The sequence below is a fragment of the Cibotium barometz genome, chromosome 44 (genome assembly GCF_041138505.1).
Source record: "Cibotium barometz isolate CiBa-2024 chromosome 44, ASM4113850v1, whole genome shotgun sequence".
Taxonomy (NCBI): Eukaryota; Viridiplantae; Streptophyta; class Polypodiopsida; order Cyatheales; family Cibotiaceae; genus Cibotium; species Cibotium barometz.
Window position 1 is genome coordinate 44,222,717 of NC_141089.1, and position 27,429 is coordinate 44,250,145.

The window sequence follows — 27,429 nt, forward strand, 5'->3', positions numbered from 1 at the left end:
CCCTGATGGCCCGATGGAGAGAGAGAGAGAAGGAAGAAAGAAAGAAAGAAAGATTTTATTAACGTCTTCCAAAAGACCGAACTCGGCCTATGAGACAAATCGGTGTACCTGTATGGGGTATCCTCTGTCATCCCAACAAAATGAAAAAGTACTGAACTAAAAAGCTGAATCTGGGTGTGCAATAAGTACAATGAGTGGTGGAGAGAGAGAGAGAGAGAGAGAGAGAGAGAGAGAGAGAGAGAGAGAGAGAGAGAGAGAGAGAGAGAGAGAGAGAGAGAGAGAGAGAGAGATTTATTTACGTATTTACTTACATCTGCCAAATCTTGACTGTCTTGTGAGACCAACAATCTGCGGTAAGAGATGCAGGGTCCACCCCTACAGCTTCAAAACAAAAATGAAAGTGAGATATGATTCTGAGCACAAATATCACATGATGAGTGCCGAGGATGTTAGTGACCCGTGCCCAGGTCTCTCCACGGGATTTGCAACTACTCTTGCGCATAGACCTTCCAGTTGAAGATACAGGTGAGGATCTGGTCTTTCAAGGGGCTATGTTGTGAACCATGCATGCTTCAGTGGAACCTGTCCATAGCCCCTGTTGGGTCTGTATGTGTACTAGGTAGTGGATGTGGTTGGAGTGCTGACAAATCCTGGACCTGCAGGATGCTGTGGATCTCCAAGGTGTTCTGAGACAAGTTTGTGGGTGTTCAAATGCAGTTGTCGGGAGGTCATGTTGAGGGCTTCTTGGGGTGGTGCTTTATCGATGTGCTAGTTGGGTGCCTTTGTGTCTCCTCCTCTAGCCCACACTTTTCTCTGGATGTCAGTCTAGAGTCTACATGACCACTTTGATTTTGCCCATGGAAATCTGAAGTGCATGCGACATGAATCCTCAGGTATCTTGGCGTTTGGATAAACCCATCTGTTTTCACTTGAAAAAGTGGTCTTAATATAAGCTGATTCTGAATTGCACTCCCTCCTGATGTATCCATGGCCTATGAATATGTGTCTGCCAAACTTCATCTCTATTAACTCTCTTCTGTTCCTGCCTTGGTAGTGATTGTGGCTGGCCGGAGTGATAAAAAGGTGGCTGTGCATCTCTTTTATTTCCATTGTGTCTCTTTGGTATACCAGTAGCTGTCTCCACCCTGCGATGACAAGTGCATGGATGAAGACAAGGCCAACCATGACAGCTGTTGTCTGGCTTCTCATGTCACGAGTTGTATCCTTTGTATGTTAGTGGCGAGTTGAAATGTGGCATCTATGTGTAGTACGTGGGTTGCAAACTCTGTTAGAATGATGTGATGTGGGACGGTGTAGGTAACATGCATGCGGAGGCAAAAGACGATTAACACTAAGAAAAACTGATTACAGAAGAGAAACACTAATTACACATTGACTGGCAAGACACAATAGAGAAGACCATAGACCTAAACTACTATATATTGTAATGAATATATACAATGATGTGCACAGATCTCATCTAAGATCTGCTCGTGTGCATAATCGTGCATGTCTAGTAATGCATATGCAAAAGATTCCTGTGAAACGCACATGAATTTTCACATGAGAACAGCTATGTTCTCTAATCCAGATACTGGGTTGCCGCTTGGAAGATGTGCCTAAAGTCAGTACCTCTGAATGAATCCTACTGTGACCCTTGACTGCCCTTATATAGTGACGAAAGGTCGGTGGGCTGCTAGAGTTGGCTGGTTGGCCAAATGGGCCAACTGGGCACGACTTGATACGATGTATCTAAAATCTGTCCACGCTAACTAGTCGGCTGCCCAAGATTCTTCTCCATGAGCCCAAATGCGACCTTTGATCACAGATGTGATGCACATAACATCCCCTCCTGCTAAACTTCGGCGTTAGGATCTTTCACCGGTCTACACACCGTAATTTGGGGAAATGATCTTTGCTAAACATAGGATTAGTGTTAATCTTCTTTGCTTAGAATTAATCAAGAACACGTTTTCTCTTTTGCATCTTTGCTAAACATAGGATTAGCGTTAATCAAGAACACACTTCCCCAACGTTAGCATGTCACAATTAGTGTTAATCTTCTTTGCTTAGCGTTAATCAAGAACACGCTTCCCCAATGCGTGTCACAATTAGTCAGAGTGATATGGACTTTAAACTGCAATCACGTAATACAAAAGAACCCAGCAATGTCAACACCCAAACACTCATGTTGAGCATGATATAAGAGCTTGACCACTAGATGATAGCCTACATCAGTCTATCAAGACAAAACCCCCTTGCTCTAAGCAAGGATAAAAATAGAACGAGCGATACAAAAAAGGAAACACACACATAATATTTAATTCAAAATTTGGGGGACTTTTTGGGAAGAGAATTCATGACTAGGAATTCCAAGGCCCAATTATAATCTACCTCATCAAGAGAGATTTGTCAGAATATGCAGCGGAGATGATGACAAAATCTGAGAACACGAGCCAAGTGCAGAAAAAATACAGCAATGGAGAGAGAGAGAGAGAGAGAGAGAGAGAGAGAGAGAGAGAGGCGTGTAACTCTGCTCTATATACACAAGGAAAATCCTGAAAACAAGATACAAAGGAGTGGGGGCCATGGGGCCATTTTATATGGCCCCATATATCCAGTCGGCTAGTGGTAGAGGCAGCCGACAGCCTCACGACTCAGTCCCCTCCAGTCGGCCAACCAAAAAAGTACATGACCTGAATAGAAATAGTCGGCCAGTTCCAGTGAATGGACACATGCACACGTGTGGAGTCGGCCTGCTCCTGGATCATCCTGCCAGCATAGGGTAGCCTCCCACACCATGGAAAAATAGGAAAAAATGGGAAAAATATGGAGAGTGGGAAAAAATGAGAAAACACCTAATATGGGCGGGCACACCCGCAGCAGAGGCCCTGGTGTATATGTATCGATAGGAGATGACTTCTAACACCCCCTCTCAGCTCCTGGCTGTGGAACCAACCCCAGGGAGCTGGCATGCCTCCGGAGCATAGCCTGAGGTAGAGACTTCGTGAAGAGGTCTGCCGCATTGTCCTCCGTCGAACAATAAAGTAGCAAGATGTCACCAGCCAAGATCTTCTCACGTACAAAGTGATTGTATCTCTATGTGCTTGGTCCGAGCATGGAAGACCGGGTTCCGAGCAATAGCTATACAGCTATGGTTATCGCACTGGATGATTGTGGGCTCCTTTTGTGGAAACCCAATCTCACTAAGCAACCTTCGCAGCCACAACCTCGCAAGCAGCACCACAAGCAGGCCGGTACTCTACCTCTGTCGATGATAAGGCAATAGTTGGTTGCCTCTTACTGCTCCAAGAAACTGCTCCTGAGCCGAGGGTAAAACTATAACATGAAGTAGATCTCCTCGTGTCTGGATCTCCTCCCCAATCTGAGTCACTCCAACCTTGGAGTTGAACTCCATCCATCGATCCTCCTCTTGTGTAGAAGAGTCCAAGATCCTTCGTACTTTGCAGATACCGCAAGATCCGTAATCCTGCGTCCCAATGAGACTTCAACGGCGTCTGTATGAATGAGCTCAACAGCCCCACGGAAAAGCTCAAGTCCAATCTGGTGTCCAGCAACCTGATCAATGAACCAACCAGCTTCCGATACTAAGAGGCATCGACTGCTGGCTCACAAGGATCATTCACAATTAACTTTGTGTTCGGGTCCGTCGGCGATGTAATAGGCTTGCAGTTCTCCATCCCAAAGGCCTCAAGCAACTCATGAACATACCGCTGCTGAGAGACGAAAAACCCCCTCTGGGTCTGCCAGATCTCCAATCCCAAGAAGTGGAGGAAGCCTAGGTCGGTCATCTCAAACTCTTTGGACAAGGCAGCCTTCGTCACTCCAATGTGCTCCACATGACCGTCGATGAGAATGAGATCATCCACATAAAGGATGATTATTGTAACCATGCCGCGTTCCCGAAAGAGATACAGGTTGGGATCTGCAACCAGAGTTTTTCCATATGGCAATCATACGGCAAACACATACGGGTATGGAAGTACGAAAAAAGTACGGCTCACACCCCCAAGAAATTCCATACATTGGATACCATATGGCACCCTCAATTTCAGGGAAAAAACATGCTACATATGACACATAAAACCAAAGAAACTTGAAACTGCAATGATTTTGGGATTAGAAAAAACATAAATGATGTAGAGCCAGAATCCAAACTTCGGACTTTATATTATTGTAACTTGTTTACATCATACATGTATGATCAATGATGTATCATGTAACATGGTACATAAGTAGGTACTAGGGACTTTTTTTTGCTCGCTGAAGCTCCGCCCCGTCCCTGCTTGCGCGTCCTGCACACCTGCGCCCCCCGCCTTGTCCCCTCGCGCTTGCTCTTGCCCCCCCCGCCTGCTGTAGTTTCTGTGCCCCCCTCCCACGTTGCTCTGCCCGCCGCCCATCCTTTTTGCCCCCCTCCGCCTGCTTAGTTGTTGCGCCCCCCTCCCTCGCCTTCTCGCCCCCCCCCCCCCCTCTTCGCGCCCACCTCACCTCTGCAACGCCCCGACCCCCCCTCCGCCAGCTTTTCTCCTCCTCGTCCCTCTTTCGCATAGCTGCCGCCCCCCCCTAGGGATTCTCCTTCGCCATTTCACCCCCCCCCCCTCCCCTTTCGTGCTGACTTCCGCCCCCAGGGGGTCCTGATTTTCCTTTTTCTCCGGTCTTCCGCTTCTCTGTGTGCAGCCCGTTTCTTGCAGGATTTCCGCTTTCGCCTCGCCTACGCCTGAGCTTCAGACTCTGATGGAGACTCCTCCCGCCTTGCCTCAGAGGGACTCATCCGCAGCCCCCTCGCCCGCCCCTGAGGACACCCCCATCAGGCTTTCTCTTTCGCCGGAAGAGGAAGCGAGCCTCACCGCAGAGGTGGAACGCCTTCAGGCTCATTCCACCATCTGTCGTATAGTCGGCACTCGCCCCAGCAGAGGGGAGATCGGGGATCTTCTCCAGGCCTGCCTTCTTGCAGATGTGGGCAAGATCCTGGACGTACAGCTACTGGGCCGTGGACATTATCAGATCGAGTTCGAGACCGCCCAGAGTGTGGCCAAGGTCCTTGCCATGAGTCCCCTTGACATCAGGGGTGCTCGGGCTTTCTTCAGACCTTGGCAGCATGGCTTTGACCCAGCAGCGGCTGAGCAGGGAGAGCGCCTTGTCCATGTTACAGTTTGCTTCCCTGGACTCCGTCGGGAGTATCTTCCCCTCCTCTCTCGGCTAGGAGCATTGGTGGGCTCGGTACCCGAGACTGGCCCCACAGCAGCTTCAGTGGTGGGCAGAGCAGCTGGGCTACCCTCCGTCAGAGTTTTGGTGTCTGACATCTCCTCCCTTCCTAAGGTCATTCAGCTACCTAGGATAGGGGGGGGATGGATTGATCAGAGAGTGGAGTTCTCGGGCTCCTGAACCAGTGCTTCATATGCAGGCAGGTCGGTCATCTCGCAGGAGACCTCGACCCTCACCACAGCAGCAGGCCCCTGATGGCCCGCCCACAGATGCGGCACGGCAGGCTGCCTCTGGGACACCTGCTCAGGCCACAGAGACCTCGGAGTGGCAGCCTGGACAGGGGCGCCGCCGAGGGAGATAGCCACAACAGCACGCACAGAGACCGCTGCAGCAGCAGCCACAGTCTCAGCCTCATTGGGTTCCCGTGAGGAACAGCTTTGCTCCCCTCCAGGAGGAGACACCTACAGCGACGACTGAGGACCAGGAGATGCCAGCACCCCCTTCTTCACCCCCCCACCCCCATCCCCTCCCACCGCCTCGCTTCCACCTTCGCCTCCTCCCGTCCCCACTCCGGTTTCGGCAGTGGCTCCCTCGCCCCCCCCTCCTCCCCCCCCACCTGCCTCGCCTTCCCGGGAGACCCTGGCAGTCCCCTGGCGCTTGCCCGCAGTCCGGAGGGCGCTGAGCACCGACCTCGCTTGAGCACCACAGAGGAGACCTACCATGCCGATTCGGGCTTCACGGATATCATCTATCCGCAGTCGGCTGAGTCGCCTCGGTGTTAGACAGCGATCGGAGGCTTTCGACTACGCCTTCACTCGGCTTTTTGGAGCAGAGGGCCCCCATGAGCCAGCACCCATCTGAGTTCATGTAGTGATACCTCCGGCCCACGGGGAGGAGGCACTTGATTCAGCGGTGGCCTTCTCGTTCCCTCTATGTGGCCCTTGCGACTGGGAGTGGACTCTAGAGCTCGCTCTTAGCACTTTGAAGACTCAGGCAGTTGAGTTTTCTCATCATGTGAGCGATCTGGAGGTGACAGATGTGATAGGCCGGCTTTGGGAGTTGGCTCATTTTTTCTTGGATCCCGGGAGTGTGGATGCCTCAGGGATTCGTCATTTGGTCGTGCGTATAGTGGCAGACTTAGCACGCGACCCTGGATATGTATGTATACACGAGGTTGCTCTGTCAGAGCGGGAGGCAGTCGCCATGGGCCACAGCCACTGGCGCCTGATCCGTGATTCTTGCAGTACACCGGGTGGGCAGATTCGCAGCCGCTCGGATGGGGACTACTCTCCATCCAAGCCGCTTGCGAAGGCCCGCCGCACGAGGCTGAGACAGCATCCACCTCAGCAGGTCATCCATGAGGATCATCTCATGGAATGTACAGGGCTTGGGCGGAGCACATTTTATACGCTATCGAGGTTGCTTGAGGTAGGAGCTTTAGAGATGCCTGGTTGGTGGCAACATTGATATTTTGATGATGCAGGAGCACCATTTGGGTGAGAGCAGGATCCGGAGATATGGTTCGGTGATGCCTGGTAGATGGGATACCTTTTGGTCTGTAGGGTTTGGTCCTTTGGGTGGACAGGGAGGAGTATGCATGGTCATTGCAGATGTATGGCGGCAAGCCATTGTGGATCGAGGGATCATTGTGCCTGGTAGAGCACAGTATGTCATTCTGAGGATGCATGATGAGCTATTGGGCGTGCTCAACGTCTATGCGCCTAATCATGCTAGTGCCAGAGCAGAGTTCTGGACCCAGGTTACGGATGCATTGCTAGAGGCCGCACATTGGTGTGTCGGGGGAGACTTCAACATGCTTGAGGACCCGGCCGATAGGGTGGGAGGCAGTCATGTTACAGTGCACGGCACGGAGCTTGCAGCTTGGGACCGGTTTTGCATGTCACTGAGGATCACTGATGCATGGCAGCATGGGGCCTTCTCCCGCTCTCAGAACAGTCTTAGTTTCTCTCGGTCGGATCGCCGACAGGGAGGGACTAATCTATCACGGATTGATCGCTTTTATGTGGGCGATTGGTTAGGGGAGCGAGGGGGCTCCGTCGGCATTCTCGCTGGCACCTCATTTTCAGATCATGCGCCAGTTATCCTGACACGGGAGCCCAGCTTGCAGTTGAGGATCCCAGAGAGGGTACTTACAGATCCCAGTCTCGCTGAGGACATCGAGAGGATCTGGCATGATAGTCAGTGCTTTGACCAGGATGCAGCAGGCCAGTGTGCCCAGGGACTCATCGAGCTTAGCTCTTTTCTGCACGCTGCAGCTTTGACACGGCTGGGAGAGATTCGCGAGCGGGAGCATCGGTTGAGACGCAGCCTTGCCTCGCTACAGCGCCTCCAGGAGCAGCAGCCTGCATGTGAGTGGTTGGCGTCACAGCTGAGCCAGGCACGCCAGGAGGTTAGAGAGGCAGAGGAGCAGAGACATGAGTTTTACTATCGTCGTCAGACCTCTCAGTGGACGCAGCTTGGTGATAGAGTGACTGGGGAGTTTTTTGAGATCACTGGACCCCGCCATGCTCGGGCAGGAGTCCGTCAGCTTGGTAGACCGGATGGTTCGGTAGCTACTGAGCCCGGGGAGATCAGAGCCATTGCCATTGCATTTTATAGAGACCTGCTTTCAGCGGAGCTAGCCACTAAGGACAGAGATGCTTGCAGACAGACTGTGTGGGCCCATGTGCAGAGGAGGGTCACAGATCGTATGCGTACAGTTCTTGGTGCGCCTCTTTCAGAGATTGAGCTTGCCGAGGCCTTGAGGGTCCTGCCGCGACATAGTTGCCCAGGGGAGGACGGACTGACGCCGGCCTTTTTTATGCGCTATTGGGACCTTTTGGGGCCAGGCCTCCGTAGGGGCTTTCAGTATGTTTTGGACACTGGGGTGATGCCACATAGCTTTTCAGAGGGCTTGATCTTTCTTATCCCCAAGGGGGAGGGAGTATCAGATGATATTCGGCATTGGAGGCCTATTACGATTCTCAACACTGTCTACAAGGTCTTGGCAAAGGCCTTGAGTTTGAGGATCCAACCCTTTTTGGGGGAGTTGATTCATGCTACCCAGACAGGATTCGTCAAGGAGCGCAGTATCCTTGACAACATCTTTACTTTCTGGGAGGCGACGGCCCGAGCTAGATTTCTTGGCGAGGACTTGGTCGTGATGCTTCTAGATTTTGAGAAGGCATACGATAGAGTTGATTGGGGTTTCTTAGAGGGCACTATGCTTCGCCTGGGCTTTGAGCCAGGATGGATCAGAGGGGTGGCGGCTCTGTACTCCACAACTCGTAGCCAGGTGTTGATTGCAGGAGGACGGGGGCCGAGTTTTGAGCTGACCAGATCAGTCCGACAGGGGTGTCCCCTCGCCCCTTTTCTTTTTCTCTTCTTTGCGGAGGCTATGAGCATGTATTTGACGGCAGAGGAGGTTGGTTTGAGAGGACTCCAGCTCCCAGTCCGGGGGAAGGACCTGCTTGATGCTGAGTTTGCAGACGACACGGGCTTATTTTTGCATGGCCAAGAGGCCAATCTTCTTCGGGCAGAGCAGTCGCTCCAAGTTTTTAGTGTAGCTTCGGGAGCATTGATCAATTGGCGCAAGACAGTGGCCTTTTGGATCAGTAGTGCTCCCACTCCGGCATGGAGCTCGGACCCCGGTTTTAGATGGATTCCTCCTGGCACAGCAGTGCGGTATTTGGGATGCCAGATTGGACTGGATTTGTCACCTGAGCAGCAGATTGCCCCGCTTCTTCTGAGCATTCGGAAGAAGCTTTTGTATTGGAGTACAGCTCGACTATCCTTGGCTGGGAGGGTGGTGGTGGCAAATCAGGTGCTGCTAGCGACCATGTGGTACATTACGTCTTGCTGGATCTTCTCGAGCTCTTGCATCAGCCAGGTACAAAGGCTGATCAAGAACTTTCTTTGGTCTAGGCGGGACGGTCAGCCAGCCCGGGCAAAGGTTGCATGGGCAGTTATTACACTTCCGCTGGCTCAGGGAGGCTTGGGCATTATAGATCCAGTCGATCAGAGTAGAGCCTTATTGGGGAAGCTTATTGTTCGGGGGCTGCTTCTAGGCGCTGAGCCTTGGAAAGAGCTTCTCTTGCAGCGGCTGCAGGCTCGGGCTCCCCCAGCAGGGGGCACTTGGGCACCAGAGATTCGCTGGATCTTCATAGAGATGAGGACAGGCCTCAGTAGAGGATGGAAGGACAGATTTGCTTTGAGTATCTTGAGAGCTTGGGAGTTGTTGAGACCGGGGCTCTCTCAGCGACCTCCTTCTTGTGTTGAGGAGCGGGCCAAACAGCCGCTCATCTGGAGCCCAGCGGTTCGCACAGAGCAGGGTCATATGGTGGGTTCTCGGCCTCGTCTAGCCTGGGGACCTTTAGCGGCAGGCCCAGCACGCAGTTTTGGAGACTGGCAGACCTTCTGCAGTCTCCCAGAGGAGATCCAGGTGGAGAGGCTGAGTCACTTCAGAGGGGGGATGATTATGAGGGATGATATTCAGGAGGCACTCACAGAGGAGTGGTTCACGCCTTTCGAGCCAGTGGCCCCACGGTGGATGGGAGCCTTTACTCAGTTGGAGATCCTGATTGCTGTCAGAGCTTGCAATGAGGATGGCAGATGCCTCTACTATGAGATACAGGATGAGGGCAGACTTCAGAGAGTGGAGGTGGAGTCGCCTTTGGTTGCAGAGTGCACTTTTCAGAGGATACGGGTAGTGGCCGCCGCTTCTCGGAAGTGGCATATTGACCCCGACCTTGCTGATGTGCTCCCGGATTGGTGTATATGGGCATATGCAGCGCGCCTCTTGGCCCGGTTACAGTGGGACCCAGGGGAGTACGAGTGGCATGATCCTTATGCATCCCTTGAGGCCACAGAGATCACCTTTTTCCAGTATACTGTTCGGTTGGGGAGGCATATTTTGACGGCGAGGAGGATGGTCTCTCCAGTTGCAGCGGGGCATTGGCGGCTACAGGGACTCTCACAGGAGTTCCTGGAGGATTTCTGGGCTCGGCTCTGGGCTAGTCGACAGGCCCGCAGGATCTCGACTTTCCAGTGGCTGGTCGCCCACAGGGGCTCAGCAGTTGGCACCTGGCTTGTTTACAGCGGTCTTCCGGCGGCCTGCATCCGATGCGGCCACCCTATGGAGACACAGAGACATTGCCTTTGGGATTGCCCTCAGGCACAGCAGATTTGGCTGCGTATTTTGGCCCCCTTCTCTCCAGAGGGAATGTTTACGTGGGGTGCCGCTGCTTGGTCGACTTCGACAGGGCCTGCTATGGGCTATGAGATGGAGCAGGACAGTCAGGCCATCAGATTCATTAGGGGCCAGCCTCGCCTGGTTCCGGCGTCGGATTTCTCGTCCGCCAGCTGGACACAGGAGAGGGATTTACGATGGGAGCTCCTCAGCAGCCTGACCATCTGGTTTACCTGGAGGGCCCGGTGTTTCACGGCCTTTGAGGGGAGACTGGAGCCACCAGCAGAGACTGTTCGGGGGATCTGGCAGGAGTTGATCCACACCCTGCGAGGACAGTATGACCGCATCCGGGGCGACTCGGACAAGGCGATCTTGCGGCGCCAGGCCTTTCACACTACCTGGCGCAGCGGCCCTTTCTACACCTTACACACGGGATCCCCCCGATGGTATTATAGGCCACCTGTTTGGCTATTCCCCTCCCCATTGTATGATTTAGCCCCTCAGTCCTTAGTACTGATGCTTGTATTTTGCAGCTCCTAGGGAGAGTCTCCCGGACTGCCTTGTTGTATTCTCTGCTATGTTTCTCCTATGAGCAGGAGAGATCTTTTGTAGCCCTACGGGCGTTTTTATATAACTAATGAAAGGATCTTTTCTCGGGGGAAAAAAAAGCAGGTACTAGGGACTAGGGAGTGTGGAGTGGGCAAATGCCAAAACCCGTCACCTATAGGCCTAGTTTTTTCATACGACAACCATACGACATACGTGTATGAGTCTGGAACTATGAAATAAGTATGGTTCAAACCTTGGAGAAATTCCATATGTGGGATTTCATGCTTGATTCTTAAATTAAAGGGTAGACATGCCATTTTCAAAGAAGTGAACCATGAGAGACTTAAAATATGTGAAAACCATGATAGATGGTCTATCATGGTTTTCACAAATTGACCATGTTTCATCCGTCATGACTTTCACACATTGACAATTAATCTCTATGTCTAGAAAAGATGCAAAACATTTTCTTTTTTGGCACGAGTATGAAAAGTTTTTCCATACGTGACCATACGCATACGGGATGGAAGTATGGAATATTTTCCATACGAGTATGAAAAAAAACTATGTCTGCAACCGATCTTTAAAAACCAGTCCGAAGAAAGAAGGAACCAATCTTTTGATTCCAAGTCCTGGGAGCCTGTTTAAGACCATACAAGGCCTTCCGTAACCTGTAAACCATCCCTTCTGATCCTGTAACAACAATGCTTGGAGGTTGCTCAACATACACCTCCTCCTGCAAGTCACCATTAAGGAACGCAGATTTTACATCCATCTGATACACAGGCCATCTCTAAGAAGAAGCAAAGACAAGAACGGTCCGAATCGTGGTCATCCTCGTTGTCGGTGCAAAGGTACCCTCAACTAAATGCTCCTCAAATTCGACCCGAAAGCCAGTCTTGCATACTTCATGAACTGACAAAAGATGAAAACCAAGAGCGGGGACGTAAAGAACACGGGAGGAATGCTTACCCCCCTTGCCGTTGGGAATGATCTCCATTAGGCTCTCACTCTGTATCGGAATGGTGGAGTTGTCGCCAATGAAGATGCGACCTGGTTGCCGTTTCAGATCCAAAAAGAAGTCACGGGAAGGAGTCATGTGCCTGGAAGCACCACTGGCAAGAATCCACTCCCGGGTATCCTTTGCGGTGAAGCCAACTGCCTCCTCACTCGAAGAAGATGAAGCATTTGAGTCCATCATCTCTAAGTGCACAAATGCTGGGGTCTTTGCAGCTGAGGCTGAAGAATCAGCACTCTTCCCAGTCCGCTTAGGACACTTCCTCCAATAGTGGCCTTTCTAGCCACAATCGTTGTAGGTCCGCTCGGCCTTCAGTTTTTCTCGGTCTGCATCAGGCTTCTTCTCAGAAGACTTCTCCGATGAAGCCTTTCCTTTGCCCTTGTTGTTGTTCCGGCCTTTCGACCGTTGGCCAGTTAAGGCCTCCGAACCTCCGCCCTGTGGAGGGTTCGTGTGGAGAGAGATAGAGATGCGATAGCAGACGAGAGAGATTGCACAACTCAAATGATGCTCATTTCACCACAACTAACCCAACAAAAACGTACATGAGAATTGTTCTCTTCTTTGATCTAAATATTGAGTTGTTGCTTGGAAGATGCGCCTCAAGACAATATCTCTGAATGGATTCTAGTATGACCCTCGACTGCCCTTACATAGTTCTGGTTGGTTGCTAGGGTAAGCTAGCCAGCTGTGCGAACTGAACCAACTGTGCACGGCTAGATATAATGTATCTAAAAGCTGTCCACACTGAATGGTCCTTGGGGCCTTGCTGTTCAGTATTGTCCAGCTGCTCAAGATTCTACCATGTGAGCACAAATGCGGCCCTTGATCTTGCTCAAAAGGTAACTGATGCTGAGATTAATGTCCATGTGCTACTTACTGATGTGATGCACATGACAGTGTGCTACGTATGAGGTGTGGGAGCATCATGACGTGCAGCCTGTCTATCGAGCTCCAATCAGGAGATCTCGAGTTTGACTGCCCAAATTAGTGCCCTGTACATGGCTGTTGGTCTGGCATGAGAGAGAGAGAGAGAGAGAGAGAGAGAGAGAGAGAGAGAGAAAGAAAGAAAGATTTTATTAACGTCTTCCAAAAGACCGAACTCGGCCTATGAGACAAATCGGAGTACCTGGATGGGGTATCCTCTGTCATCCCAACAAAATGAAAAAGTACTGAATAAAAAAGCTGAATCTGGGTGTGCAGGGGATGGAGCTCTATTACTAGGAGAATGCAAAGCTATATGCATGGAGTATACAATCATGATATGCAACCTAGCTAGCTCCATCCTGTACCATACTGGGGGTATAAAATGGTATACATCAGTGAAGGGGGTGTCCACAGCTCCCTGAAGAACATGCCTGGGTGTGCTCTGAAGCGAGCCAGTCGCTCCGCACCCTCTCTGTGAAACTGAGCTCTGATCTCTGTCATCTCTCTCTGGTATAGGCGTGGTGTCCGAAAGCCAGGTGTCCTCTGTCTCCTGCGGGCTCTAAGTGTCTCTGCTCTCTGGAGAGTAATTCCCTGCCATGTAGGGGATTAAAGTATGCCGGAGGCTAAAATGACTTAGGAACTATGTACAAGCATGAAGACCATGAAGATTTATAACAGAATCATTATTGCTGGGATCACTGAAAGAAAAACCCTATTAGTTAGCTTGTGAATTGTGCAGTTGCAGTGCTAGGTGGTACATCGATCAGGTTTGATAGGTTTAAGCTTGCAGGAGTCTTTGATGAATGCTCTTCTATCACCTAAGACTGCCTTCTTTGTGAGCTGCCTGGATGCTAGCCTGTTGTGCACCCTTGTGCTTCAATTGCATTTGAGTAAGCTCTTCTGCTTATCCATAGTTTTGTGCCATCCAGTGTCTTTGATTGCTTGAAATTCCAATCTTGTTGGCTTTGCTGCAGTAAGCAAGCAGCGCATGGCTACCTCTTGGATTAAGTCGTCCTATACTTGAAATGTTCCACTGGATTGCCAGTGTAGCCTTGGATGTATTCTCCCATGTTCCAAAAAACACATCCTCCTAGTACCATCCGTTAGGTAATCAGCCCAGGCCGATTTGAAGGCATCATCTCCTTTAATTGACTTTTCTCAACTTAAGCTGCAAATTTTATCTTCATGTGACCAATTGTCTCTCTCAAATCTTCCTTGGTGGCCTTGATGACGATCCTATGCTTGGGTCTCGATCTCTGGGGTTGGCTTGCTCTCTAATGTTCTTAGATGGTCTTATGAATCCGTCCTTCGAGTAATGCATTCTCTGGCTCTGCAACTGGATGATATTCTCCTGTAAATGTACTGTCCACTCCTATGAGAGAGAGAGAGCAAGAGAGCGAGAGAGAGAGGGGCTCATTCTTTGTCAATCGCCGTTGCAGGATGCCTTTATTTTTGCTGCAGATAGGTGGGGTCTAAACGTCCTTGCCCAGATGGTAGTAGATCCCAAAGGATTGGAGGATGTATCCAAGCGAAATAAAAGTAGTGGGAAGAAACTGAGCAGCAGTGCAACCTTGGAATGGAAAGACCTTCGCTTGACTTTTAAACAAGAAGTGGAGGACTTGAATGAGTTTTGTACTATGTTGGGACAGATGGAGAAAGAGAGCCTGGTTGCTCTCAATCAAGTGAAAGCCAATACGAGGGGTCCGATGGCTGAAAGAGAACTTGCTGAAGCTTGATGACTAGAGTGGTAGCACAGCTTAGTATTGGATGTGATCGTTATCCCGAAGCTTTTGCAGAATTTGGTGTACCATTCAGGTGGTATCTTCAGGGGCCATTCTTGCCAGTGTAAGTTCTAAGAAAGCATTGCCTTGTAATTTGTTGTGAAAGTTGGCTATGTTTGGAAGGTCCTTTTGTTGTTCGACTTCCCATTGTGGGAAAAAAGGTGGATGCAAGGGAGCTTGAGTATGCAATCTAAAAAATTGGACTTGGCCTGTGGCTACGACGGGCTGGCACATAGGTTATCAAACTGATCCAAAAGGAGGCATGTGTCCAATGTCCATTAACATGGATATGAATTAAAGGGTAGCACATATACATGTGTATGTTTCTTGCACACTTACTTCTGTACTGATTTTTTTTGGGTGGAAGAATTGTAATATGGTTTCCCATTAACATGATATTGTACACGTGTATGGCTTGCACACTTGGGTACTGCTTTTCTGGGTATGTTTTTTGCACACTCGGGTACTATTTTTTTTGGTGGAAAGAACTATAGGATCGATTTCCATGTGGGGTATTTAAATGCATGTGGATCTTATTATGGCCACTAGACTGTAAAGGTACATCATCTGTAATATTCACCTAACACGATCCAAAGGCAACTGAATGCAAATGCTTTGTTATTTACCTTTGTCGTTTGCAGATTGCTTCTATTTTTTGTGCACAATCTCGAATTAGGATCTAGGCTGTGTTCAAAAAACTTATCACAATGGTGAACACAATGGCTAGTCTTTTAGTAACACAACATGGTGATCCTTTTGAGCAACAAGATGCCACCAACAAGAGCAACCTCTAAGTACAACCTGTAGGCCAGATGAATAGTATTCATTTTCCCATCTCTTATTAGCCGCGCTACTATATATACATGAGAAAGAAAGTTATATTACCATGGAAGATTCCAAGGGTCTACGAGACCGTATGTAATACAATGGTTCCATGGAGGAAAGAATTGAAGGAAATGGAAAAGCACCAATGTTTTACATCCGAATTCCAGATAGGAGATAATTATCATATTATCCCTCAACCAATAGCAAAAGGTCCACCCATTAATCTGGACTAGGGTAGCACATTCATTTTATAAACTACTATAAGATTAGCCACTTTTGGAGCACCATGTCTCTTAAAGGCACGTGAATATCACAAAACTACATAAGTTAATTATTTCCTTTAGGATCTTGTCCAGCAACCAATTTAACCAAGATACTTTGAAGCTCAAGAAGATTTGCAACTGATTGTTCATTTGGACCCACATCACTCTCAAGGTAGGGCAATCCCAGAAGCAATGCCATCTGGGTAGCCTTGTCACCGCAACCACATGTCGTGGGTTTTGCCTTTTTGCCCTCGAGAGCACAATAGCTCAAGTGAGAAACCACTGAGTTCGGGCCTAGCACATGAATGCTCGGTAGTGGTGTGTCACTTATCTTGTGAATGTAGATCGCTTGGGATTCTTGTATAGGTGGTGTCGTCATGTGAGAGCATCCGAGAGCTTCACTTTGTTGTTGTCACTGCACTCCATCCTCTCTCTCTCTCTCTCACACACACACACACACACACACACACACACACACACACACACACACATGAGCTTCACTTTGTTGTGACTGCACTCCATCCTCTCTCTCTCTCTCTCTCTCTCTCTCTCACACACACACACACACACACACACACACACAATGGAGCACATGAAAGCTCAACAAACAAGAGATAAGCAAGGGAGGAAAGGAAAAGAGCACTTAGATTATGCGTAAGAGAATGAGTGGCGAGAGTTATATTTTGTCTTTTGTGTGTGGCTTCTAGGGTTTACACTCTTGGGTGGCCAAAAAAAAAAGTTTAAAATTAGTTCTCAGGGCTTATGTGGTCACTCTAGCTTATACAAACATCTAATCTACAACTAGTACTTTGCACCTAAGATCTTGTGTTGCGTAGACAAACAAAGATCACACATAAAATAATACATTATAAGCACATTCCAATGAAATCTTGCATTTCGAACGACTTTGGTCAAAATTGTTGAAGATGGTAAGATAGCCGGCATCAATATTGTAGTTGTCTTTGGTAGCGGTTAATATGTCCTCTTTCTTAATACAGATTCTGTTCTTAGATGATGTTGATGTTGCATGAAGAAAACAAAATGAAGCTTGGTACTATCTGCATGGCAACAAAAATACGAGTAAGGTGTTCTTGAGGAAATAAGCAAGATTAGAAAAAAAGAATATTCATAAAAGTAGTTATCATACAATGGAGATAAGACTGGTCAAACTTTGAGATGATTCAAAGATGAAAATTAATGTGGATCTAACTTATAAATGAGTACAAAGTCTTCTATCCATGAACTTAGTGCAAAAGTGCTTATGGTTATGATCCCAGTCATAATGATGTACATGAACCATCTAAAGCAAGATGCTAACACTAGAAGCAAAATCACTTGTGATTATACAGTTTTTTATATGGTAATAGTCTGTGTTTGTTTTGGAAGAATTTTTTTAAATTGATTGATTTTTTGGTGCTTTTTTTTTGCAATAAATAGAGATAAGCCACCATTTCATGGAGACCAAAGAAAGGACCCAAAGACCTTGGAGTATCTAAGAACCATTAAGAACCTCTTACGGTGATGATTTTCTAGGGGAGCAAAAATGCACGGTTCCATCCCATGAAAAATCAAGGCATCGGTCTAAAGTACCATTGTTGGTGTCCCAAAGACCTACCAGGATCCTATAGATAGCTCTCTTCTTGGTTTTTTCGTGCTTTTTTTTAAAATTAATTAATTTATTGAGCTATTTATTGTAACAATTATACTATTACTCACAAATTGCCTAGAGAGTTAGAATATGGCTAAAGAGGGCTCAATAAAGATAGAAGTGAGTACTTGGCATACTCCTTTGGCACACCTTATTTTAGATGTAGAATAGGAAGACTAGGACTCTTTTGAAGAAAAACTGCTAGCAATAATATTCATCTAGATAGCAATTGAGAGAAACTCCAGGTGCAATGTAAATATTCTTCAAGCGAACAATGAAAGTAAAAAATCACAAAAGATCTATATATAAAGTGCAAGTTTCAAATACACATGTTTAAATAGAAGAGACTCGTCGTTTGTTGCTTGTAAGATGGTTGAATGTGGAGACGTGGAAGACTACATTAATGGACATACCCTAGCAAACTTGTAAACTTGAATGCACATTAATGGACATACCCTAGCAAACCTGTAAACTTGAATGCACACTTTGATGACATATATAAGAAAATAACAAAAATTAAGAGCAAAGATTATCGTAAAAGGTTATCATCGGAAAGATACCATGTGAATGCAAACTCAGACTCATCACTCATCACTAGGCCTCTCATCCTCATGAGGTACTCCTAGCTCATATGCTACTTGTGGCATACTTGGTAGAGGTCTTAGGGCATCCTCACTATAGAATGGCATTTAGATGACAGGCAGGTGAGCTAAACATCTATCCGCATGGAAACTATCAATGAAGTCATCTACACTGGCCCAAAATGAACAAGTGCTTGGCAATAAAATCTCATAGAGTGAGGGAACTAAGGCATCATAACGTTCCATCCTCCATCGCTCTACCTCTTACTCTTGGACAGTCCCCACTTGATGGGGTCCACCAGAGTTGAATAGAGAACACTCTGATCATCATGTCGATGTGGGGTCACTCCTACAAGGAATTGAAGAAGTCCAGTCCCATATCTTTTAAAGTAGGTTCTACATTGCGAACAAAGGTGGGGCACGTCTGCGAGCATGCGACACTCATAATCACGACATGGTTCAAGGGGGTGAAATTGTAAACAAAATAGGTCAACAAATGCACTGTCATAACAAACCTCACCCAAGGATGGAGAAAATATTATGAGTGGGTTTGGAAGTAAGGAATACTTAACTCCCCTTGAAAGTACCATTTTGTACTATTGGCATTCAAAATGGGTACATTGGTATCACATTAAGAGAAATCCATTGCTCAAGACTTGAAAAGGCAACATTCAAACATCCTAGAAAAAGTCGATCTTCGGAGGTTAAACATTCTCTTTGTAATAGCTCCTTTCTCATCTCCTTTAATTTTTAAAAAAATATTTTCTATGTGGGTTAGTTTGTGTGTATATATTTCCTATAAGTATGTACAGAGGTATAACTTCACAGTTTATGGTGTCAACATTTTTTAGCAAACTCCCTTCGCATACGAGCATGAAGAATTATTGGGGAGTAAAGATTCTAGGGGTCACGGATATATAAGTTGATAGAAATGCCTCCCTTCTTGTCTCATGTAATGCTTGGACTTCACGGAGGCTTGTGTATGCCTATTGTAGAAATCCTTTCGAGATTCGATCCATGTGGGATTCTTGCTTAGGAGTACACTTGGCCATTGTTGATGGTAGTTGGTAATCGAGGATTAAAGGTGCTAAGGGACTGTCATAAGTACGAATTAGAATGTCAAGTTCTTGGAAAGGTGGTTGTTGGAATTAGGGTTAGGGTTTCAACAATGCACACACACAAGATAGAGAAGCTTGCGAGCACACAAACTCACTAGAATAGAATGAACAAATGTGTGCCACATACAAAAGATAAGTACACACCTCAAAATGAGTAGATAAGAGAGTGTACATACGCACGGGGAAAAAACCTCCTAGTGAGGGAAAAAATGTCCCAACGGTCCTAAGTGTGTTCATACACATCACTACCATATAATGCTACAAATCCCTCTTGGAGTGATGATGTGAACATGTATAGGGTATGGCCGATCAATCCTGAAAAGGCAGTAAGCGCAAAGCTTTACGAAAAGCTTTGAACTTTTCACAAGGAAGAGCCTTCGTGAATAAATCTGCCATGTTGTCATGTGTAGGCACATAGATCAAGCTGATCTCTGTTGTAGAGAGTCTTTCCCCCTGACATAGTGATAATGCACCTCATTGTGCTTAGTGCAAGCATGAAACATTGGGTTCTTCGCAACTGCTAATGCACTCTGGCTGTAAGTGAAAATGGTAGTGCTAGATGACTGTCAACACCCAAATCAACCATAAGACGTCTGAGCCACACATACTCAACTGTAGCTGTAAAAGCTGCCATGTACTCAGCTTCACAGCTGGAAGTGGCCACTGTAGGCTGCTTCTTGTTGCTGAGCCATGACATACATGAATCACCAAGGCAAAAGCAAAACCTACTAGTGGACACTCGTGTGTCATAACATCCAGTCCAATCTGAATCACTAAAAGCATGTAGCTGTGACTCACCCCCCCTTGGATAAAACAATTCAAAATATTGCGTGCCCTTCAAATAGCAAAAAAACCTTCTTGACAGCCTGCCAATGCTTTGTACCTGGGCTATGCATAAATCTGCTCAACTGTGAGACTGCATACTGTATATTTGGCCTCGTGTTGCATACATAAAGAAGGGATCCAATAGCTCGCTGATACAAACTAGCATCAAAAGAGTCTCCTGCATCTTGAAGACTAAGTCGAGTACCTGTCTCCATAGGTGTAGCCACAGGTTTACTATCTTCAAGATTAAACCTCTTTAATAGCTTTTGTATATATTTAGACTGCAGCATAACAATGCCATCATTACGCCCCATAAACTGAATCCCCAAATAATAATGCAAGGGTCCCAAATCTGACATCTCAAACGATGACTGCAAATCAATCCTTAAAGGTTGAAATATAGTCTATATTGGGTCCCGTGAGCAGCATGTTAGCAACGTATAGAACGATGACCAAAAATGTGTCCTTACTCCTCATCACATAGAGGGTACTCTCTATTGGACTGTTGCAAAAATCATTTACAACCAAGTATGCATGAATCTTCTCATACCATACTCTAGGAGCCTGCTTAAGGCCATAAAGAGCCTTTTTCAACCTACATACTTTAGACTCTTCCCCTTTCAAATAAAAATCAGGAGGCTGTGATACATACACCTCCTCATGTAAATCACCATTCAAGAATGTAGTCTTAATGTCCAACTGATGTACATTCCACCCATGATGTGCTGCCAAAGCAATGAGACACCTAATGGTAGTCATACGAGATGTGGATGCAAAGGTCTCATCATAATCAATGCCCTTTTGCTGGGCATACCCCTTTGCAACAAGTTTGGCCTTGTAACAATCAATGCTACCATCTGCTTTGCATTTTAACTTGTAAACCCACTTAGTACCAATGGCCTTCTTGCCATGAGGTGTGTCATTCTTGAGTATAGGGTTGAGCATTCAATTGCTATACATATGGCTGCTCTCCATTAAACAAAGGTAGGAGCACCAAACATGTCCTGTGAGCATACATTCTATTGTTTTTTGCATGAAAGCATGGGATGATGAACTGAGTTTTCGACAAAAACAACATTCTCTACTTTTACTAAAATCCACAGGGCCGGATGGTAGAGTCTATATCCCTTGCTTTCTGAACTGTACCCCACAAATATGCATTTAACTGCCTTATCATCAAGCTTACTGCATTGTTGCTTAGGCATAAGAGCATAAGCAAGATAACCAAAAACACACAAATGAGTCGCCACCACAGAAGGCTTCTTGCCATGCCAAGCTTCATAAGGAGTTTTAGACTGCAAGGCCTTGGTAGGGCATTTGTTCAACCCACATAGTTTGCGCACATAGTTGCCTCTGGCCAAAAACCATGAGTTAAATCTTGGGCTTTTACCATACATTGTGCCATCTCCATGAGAGACCTGTTCTTCCTCTAAGTCACACCATTTTTCTGAGGTGTGTATGGCACTGTACATTGATACCTTATGCCTTTTTCAGCCATATATGCATGAAATTCCTTGGACATATACTCCCCCCCTCGATCTAAACGAAGGGTGCCCACTTTACATTCACATGCATTTTCACCCATGGATACAAGTGCTTAAAGCACATAAAAACCTCTGATTTCTACTTTAATGGATACACCCAGCTATATCTGGAGTAATCATCGATAAAAGTGACGAAGTAGAGATATCCCCCAATAGATGGTGTCCTCATAATATCACTATGTATAAGCTGTAATTTCTTAACATCTCTCACAGATCCATCCTTTGGAAATGATGCCCGATGCATTTTACCAAGAATACACCCCTCACATACATGTCTAGTAGGGGTCTCAAGAGTTGGCAACTCAGACACGATATCATGCTTTTGAAGGCATAACAAATTGCCATAATTCAGATGGCCAAATCGTGCATGCCATAATTCTGCATCACTTATAGCACTAGTCGTATAGAGACTGAGCAAGCATCATGCTACAACTTCTCAAATACATCAATCTTATATAGGCCATGAAATAAGGTACTTGAGAGGCAATGCTATACTAACCATCATTTCTATCCTGAACTGTACATCTGTCATCCACAAATTTCTGTCAAGCCTGACAAGGCTAAGGCTAAAACTGAAAGCAAGTTCTTCTTAATGCCTAGCACATATAAAACTTTCGAAAGAGTAAATGCGCCCCTATTTGCAACAGTGAGCACAACTCTACCAACTCCTTTGACAAGATACGAGGAACCATTTGCACATGGGATGGTTCCTGCACTTGGGACAGATTCTAGAGATGATAACAAACCTTTTTGTGAAGTAATGTGCTTACTAGCACCACTGTCAAAGTACCAAGCATCCAATTCTGCCACTGACATATGCATACATCATGAACAAAAGGGTCATAACTGCAATGTATAGTCCATGCCCAATCATCTTGAGCAAAACTTGTAGATTCCTTCTTCTCTGCACTTGGTGCAAATGCATCAGCCACAACCATGCCCGATTCTTTCTTTTTCTCCTTCTCTAACCTTTTCTTGCACTCATGTATGTAGTACTTTGGTTTCGTGCAATAGTGACACTTACCCTTCTTTTTAGGCTTATCACCTTATTTCTTTGCATCCTTACCTGAGGATTTTGATTTTGGCTTATAGCCACCATTCTGATTGGTAACAAAAGCTTGGTTACCAACTCGCATATTAGATCTGTTTTGCTTAGACTGCTCTTCTTGTGCAAGAGTACTGAAACTAGCTCATCAAATGTAAGGGTTGGATTTTCCTTCATCATGAGTCTAAGGGTAGAGACAAAACTCTGATAAGAATCCGGCAATGCATTGAGAACTATGGGCACCAATGTACTATCAGGATATCTCATCCACACTAGTAAGCTGCTCCTTAAAATCTTTGATCTTGGTCAAGAAGCTATCCATTGAGTCTCCCTTATTCATGTGCTCAGACTCCAACTGTTTGCATAGATATGCAACATGTGCTTCATTGCGCACCTGGTATAATGCAGCAAGTGCATCCCATGCCTGTTTTAAAGTCTTACATGACCGAATATGAGGAATAATGCTTCGCTTCACAGAAAGTGCAAGCAATGCATGTGCCTGTGCATCTCTTCCATCCTATCTCATTAGAGCAGTAGTGGGAGGTACTGGTGGTGCATGTGGAGGAGCCATATCTATATTAAATTCTACTTCAGATGTACCTAGAGCACCTGGTTGCACTGGTAGTTGTGAAACAGGACAAGTTTTACTACCACTGACCACATTCCAAAGGCCTTTAGCAACCAATACATGCCTCATCATATAGGACCACAATGGGTAGTTAGTCCCATCAAGTTTTTCCTCAGCAGAGCAGACAACATGTTGAATACATCACTACTGCTAGCTATGAATTTATATGAAATGCAAAATCTTTCAACACACTGCAAGTCCTCACTATTGGATGCAACGGTGGATGGCTGCTGTGCCAACTGACAACATGTTGAATACATCACTACTGCTAGCTATGAATTTATACGAAATGCAAAATCTTTCAACACACTGCAAGTACTCACTATTCATTGGATGGCTGCTGCTGTGCCAACTGATTGAATCACCTGCAAAGTGTATGAAAAATAACACAGAGTAGAGAATAGAGTGTTATTGGCAAAAGTATGATGGTTGATGTTGTTGAAGACACTGTAGATACCGTTGCACACCAAATCTTTTCCGCTACACAGCCCAAACACCCAAAATTGAGCAGAACCAATCCAAAATGACGCCTCTCCAGAACGTATGCAGAAACCTTGCTGTGCCCAAAACGCACTCGAATCGTGCCGCAGGGCCCGAAAATGTTGTATACATTGTATACAACACACTACAGTATACAACTTCTTCTCCTAAGAGGGTATCTCAATCGGAGATAGAAAAATAGGGTCGTGAGAGGAGGGAGGCAGACTACTAGATCGTGTCAAGGAAGCTAGCTCTGATACCAATTGTTAGAATTAGGGTTAGGGTTTTAACAATGCACACACACAAGATAGAGAAGCTTGCGAGCACACAAACTCACTAGAATAGAATGAACAAATGTGTGCCATACAAAAGATAAGTACACACCCTAAAATGAGTAGATAAGAGGGTGTACATACACACGGGGGAAAAAACCTCCTAGTGAGGGAAAAAATGCCTCGGTGGTCCTAAGTGTGTTCACACACATCACTACCATATAATGCTACAATGGTGACGTTGATGCAAGAACTTGTTGATCAATAGTTCTTTCTTGGGTGGTGGGATCTGTAGAGGTATTTGTGTAGATGGAGCCTAGCTTGGAGCCTAGCTTGATGTTGAGACACTTGTAGATGTTTCGTTGGAGGAAAAGGTTTGAGTTGACTCCCCCCTTTCTAAGATGTATTCCATCTTGTTGATAGCCCTAGGAATCCAAATCTTTTGAGAGACTGGTAGGAAGCTTCAATTTTGACTTGGTTCTTCCCTTTATCGATTTTGGCGCTATGAGTGGACAAGATTGAGGGTCGGCTCATAGATGCTACTTTCGTTGATGAGGGTATGGTTGTATGCTTTATTTTTGGCACTCAAATCCACGTGTTACCCTCATAGTAGCCTTGAGCTTAAAGAAGACGAATTGGAATCCATGAAGAGGTAACTTGTGGTTTGGATTGATTTTTGTTGCGGTGTCTCTTGGTTTTCTTAACAGTGAGTTGGTGAGTGAGAACGAGTGGAAACTCTTTAGGGAACCTTGTGGTGGTGAAGTGGATGTTGATGTGGAGGAAATGACATTGGATTGTGTCGATGTTGGAGCTTTTTCCTTGAGGCATTCAAATGCTTGCTACTGTTGGTCCAATGCATTTGATGTGGAGGCAGTGTTCGTGGAGTGTAAAAGTGTAGGTTTATGATTTTTTTCCACTGAGGCACTCCTTGTGGCCTATTCGATTCCGCATTGAGCTGGTATCATCCAGGTCCATCCAAGGTCGACATGTTCTTTTAAAGTCCTTTCAGGCATGACTAAAAAGCTATCAACCAAGTGCCCGTTGTCACCATAGATGATAGTTTTAAGTAATCCAAGTACTTTGGTATTTTTGACACTTGTACCCTCTATTCTCATGTTAGTCTTTTCACGTTGAGGTTCACTCAACTGATTCCATGTAGCAAAGGAGAGTAGATTATGACTAGCACTCTTGTTAAGCATAACATTATAGAATACTTTACCATAGGGGCTAGGCAATTCAATGGGTGTTTTGAGAGGTGGAACGTGATCATCCATGTTGTTGATTACCTCTCAAATATAAGCTTGTGTTGTAGATCCAAGGTTTTCTTCTCGATGTTGTTGATGATCTGCTTGTCTTTCCCTTGCCTCCTCTTGGGCTTGGATCTTCTTTTGAGTGGCCCTTTCCTTGGTAGCTTGTTTGTCATGAGAAGTACGTTACAAATTTTTCGGTAAGAGATCCTAGTATTTCTTAAACTCACTACCATTAATAAGGAAATCGATAATCTCAAATTCGCTAAGAGTCTCAACATGTTTAGTACCTTATGGTGTAACTTCACAAACCCTAAATAGTCCCTTTCTAGTGTATTTGAGCTTTTTCTTTTCACTACCGACCCCATACATAAGTACAAGATCTCTTTCCTTGATCTCCTTGTCCTTGAGATTTTGGTCAAACCACTTCTTTCTACGATCCTTCTCTGTTTTGCACTGTAATTTATCTTTTCTCTTCAAGTTGTTCTAAAACAAACAACCGGTCAGCCAATTCATTACCATCAATCTTTCCAATTTTAGCTACTCTTAAGTTGGGGATCATGAACTCCCAAGGCATTAGTGCCTCAAGTCAACACCATCTTAAAGGGCATGCAACCAATTGCAACTTTGTATGATGTGCGATAGGCCCATAAAGCTGCTGTGAGCTTAGACTCTGAGTTAGTGTATCAAGCCTCAACAATCTTTGTCAATATCAAAATAAGAACCTTGTTGTTTGGTGCTCTCTACTTGGACGTTTGCTTATGTGTAATATGGCATTGACTTGTGGTGTACGATCATGAATGTGCCAGTGAGATTTTTGATAACATCATTGATGAAATGCTTACCTTGATCATTCACTACCTCAAATGGACATCCAAAGCGGGTAATAATGTTCTCATAGAGAAACCTAGCAATTGTGAAGCTCTTGTGGTGTACGATCATGAATGTGCTAGTGAGATTTTTGATAACATCATTGATGAAATGCTTACCTTGATCATTCACTACCTCAAATGGACATCCAAAGCGGGTAATAATGTTCTCATAGAGAAACCTAGCAATTGTGAAGCTCTTGCTTCGGTCCATTTGGTTACATAATCTATAGCAACAATGATGAAGCGTGCTTGTGTTCCACGTGTAGCAAGCCTAACAAGGCCAATGAAATCTAAGCCCCAATTTTCAAAAGGCTAGATGTCCTTATTTTGTGACGTGGCACAATGTTGGCACTCATCACAACCTTTTATAAATAGTGCACAGTCCTTAGCGTTGGCCACCACTCCAAGTGGTGTATTTTTTTGGCTGTCTACTTGCTGCCCCGTGGTATGCTTGTTCTAGGATCATGAGATATTCATTTTCCTGAGGGAAGCATCTAAGAATGCCATCCTTACCTCTTCTATAAAGAGTTTCGACAATAAGTTGGTAAGGTTCGCTTTCTTTTAACTTCCTTGCTATATCCTTTCGTAACCCATTCCCTTATGGAAAACCATTAGCTAGAAGGTTAATGATTTTCTCGCTCCACTATATGAAATAGCCATTGCTAACCCTTCATACTCAATGGTAGCATAATTTCTTTTAACCTTGTCTAGTTGTCGACTACCAAAACTAATAGAATAGTCAATTTGTCTTTCCTTGGCTATACTAGGGCACATCCAATTGCAAAATTTGAGGCATTAATGTACACATGAAAGATTACATCCTAGTTAGGTGCTCACAAAATCGGAGCACTTATGCCAAGTATTATTTTAGCATGTCATAAGCTTGTTGACACTCCTCGATCCATACAAATACAACCAATAGCTTGTACAAAGAACAAGCTATCTCTCTATAAAAAAGAATAAACTGACGTAGTAGCCAACATGGCCCATAAATCTTTAGACTCCCTTGTAGTTTGTTGGTGGGGGTAATTACAAGATGACCTTGATTTTTCTCTCATTAGTGGAAATCCCATTTTTGGACACTATGTGCCCAAGAGTAACTCCCTGCTTCACCCAAAATTAGCATTTGTAAGGGTTTAAGGATATGTGGTAAAATCGACACCTTTCAAACACCCTTTTTAGGCACGCTAGGTGCTCTTTCCAAGATGAATGAATGCACAAATCATCCAAGATAGCTTCAAGAAACTTTCATAAAAAGTCCTTAAAAGCAGTATTCATAAGTCTTTGGAATGTAGTTGGTACATTGGTTAGGCCGAAATGGCATAACTCTTAAGCGTAGACTCTGTGTTCTGTAACAAAAGCAATCTTCATTTTGCATTGTTAAACACTAACTCA

At 45.8% G+C, this 27,429-nt stretch overlaps 1 protein-coding gene across 1 annotated transcript in view; it reads left to right on the forward strand.

The window, feature by feature from the left end:
- Window positions 1-15,307, forward strand: part of LOC147613329 (uncharacterized) — a 54,467-nt gene extending 39,160 nt beyond the window's left edge. Inside the window, exon 10 of the mRNA XM_086782627.1 lies at window positions 14,345-15,307. Coding sequence (XP_086638753.1) covers window positions 14,345-14,641 — 297 coding nt within the window. The 3' untranslated portion in view covers window positions 14,642-15,307. The remainder of the gene's footprint in view (window positions 1-14,344) is intronic.
- The last annotated feature ends 12,122 nt before the right edge of the window (window positions 15,308-27,429 follow it).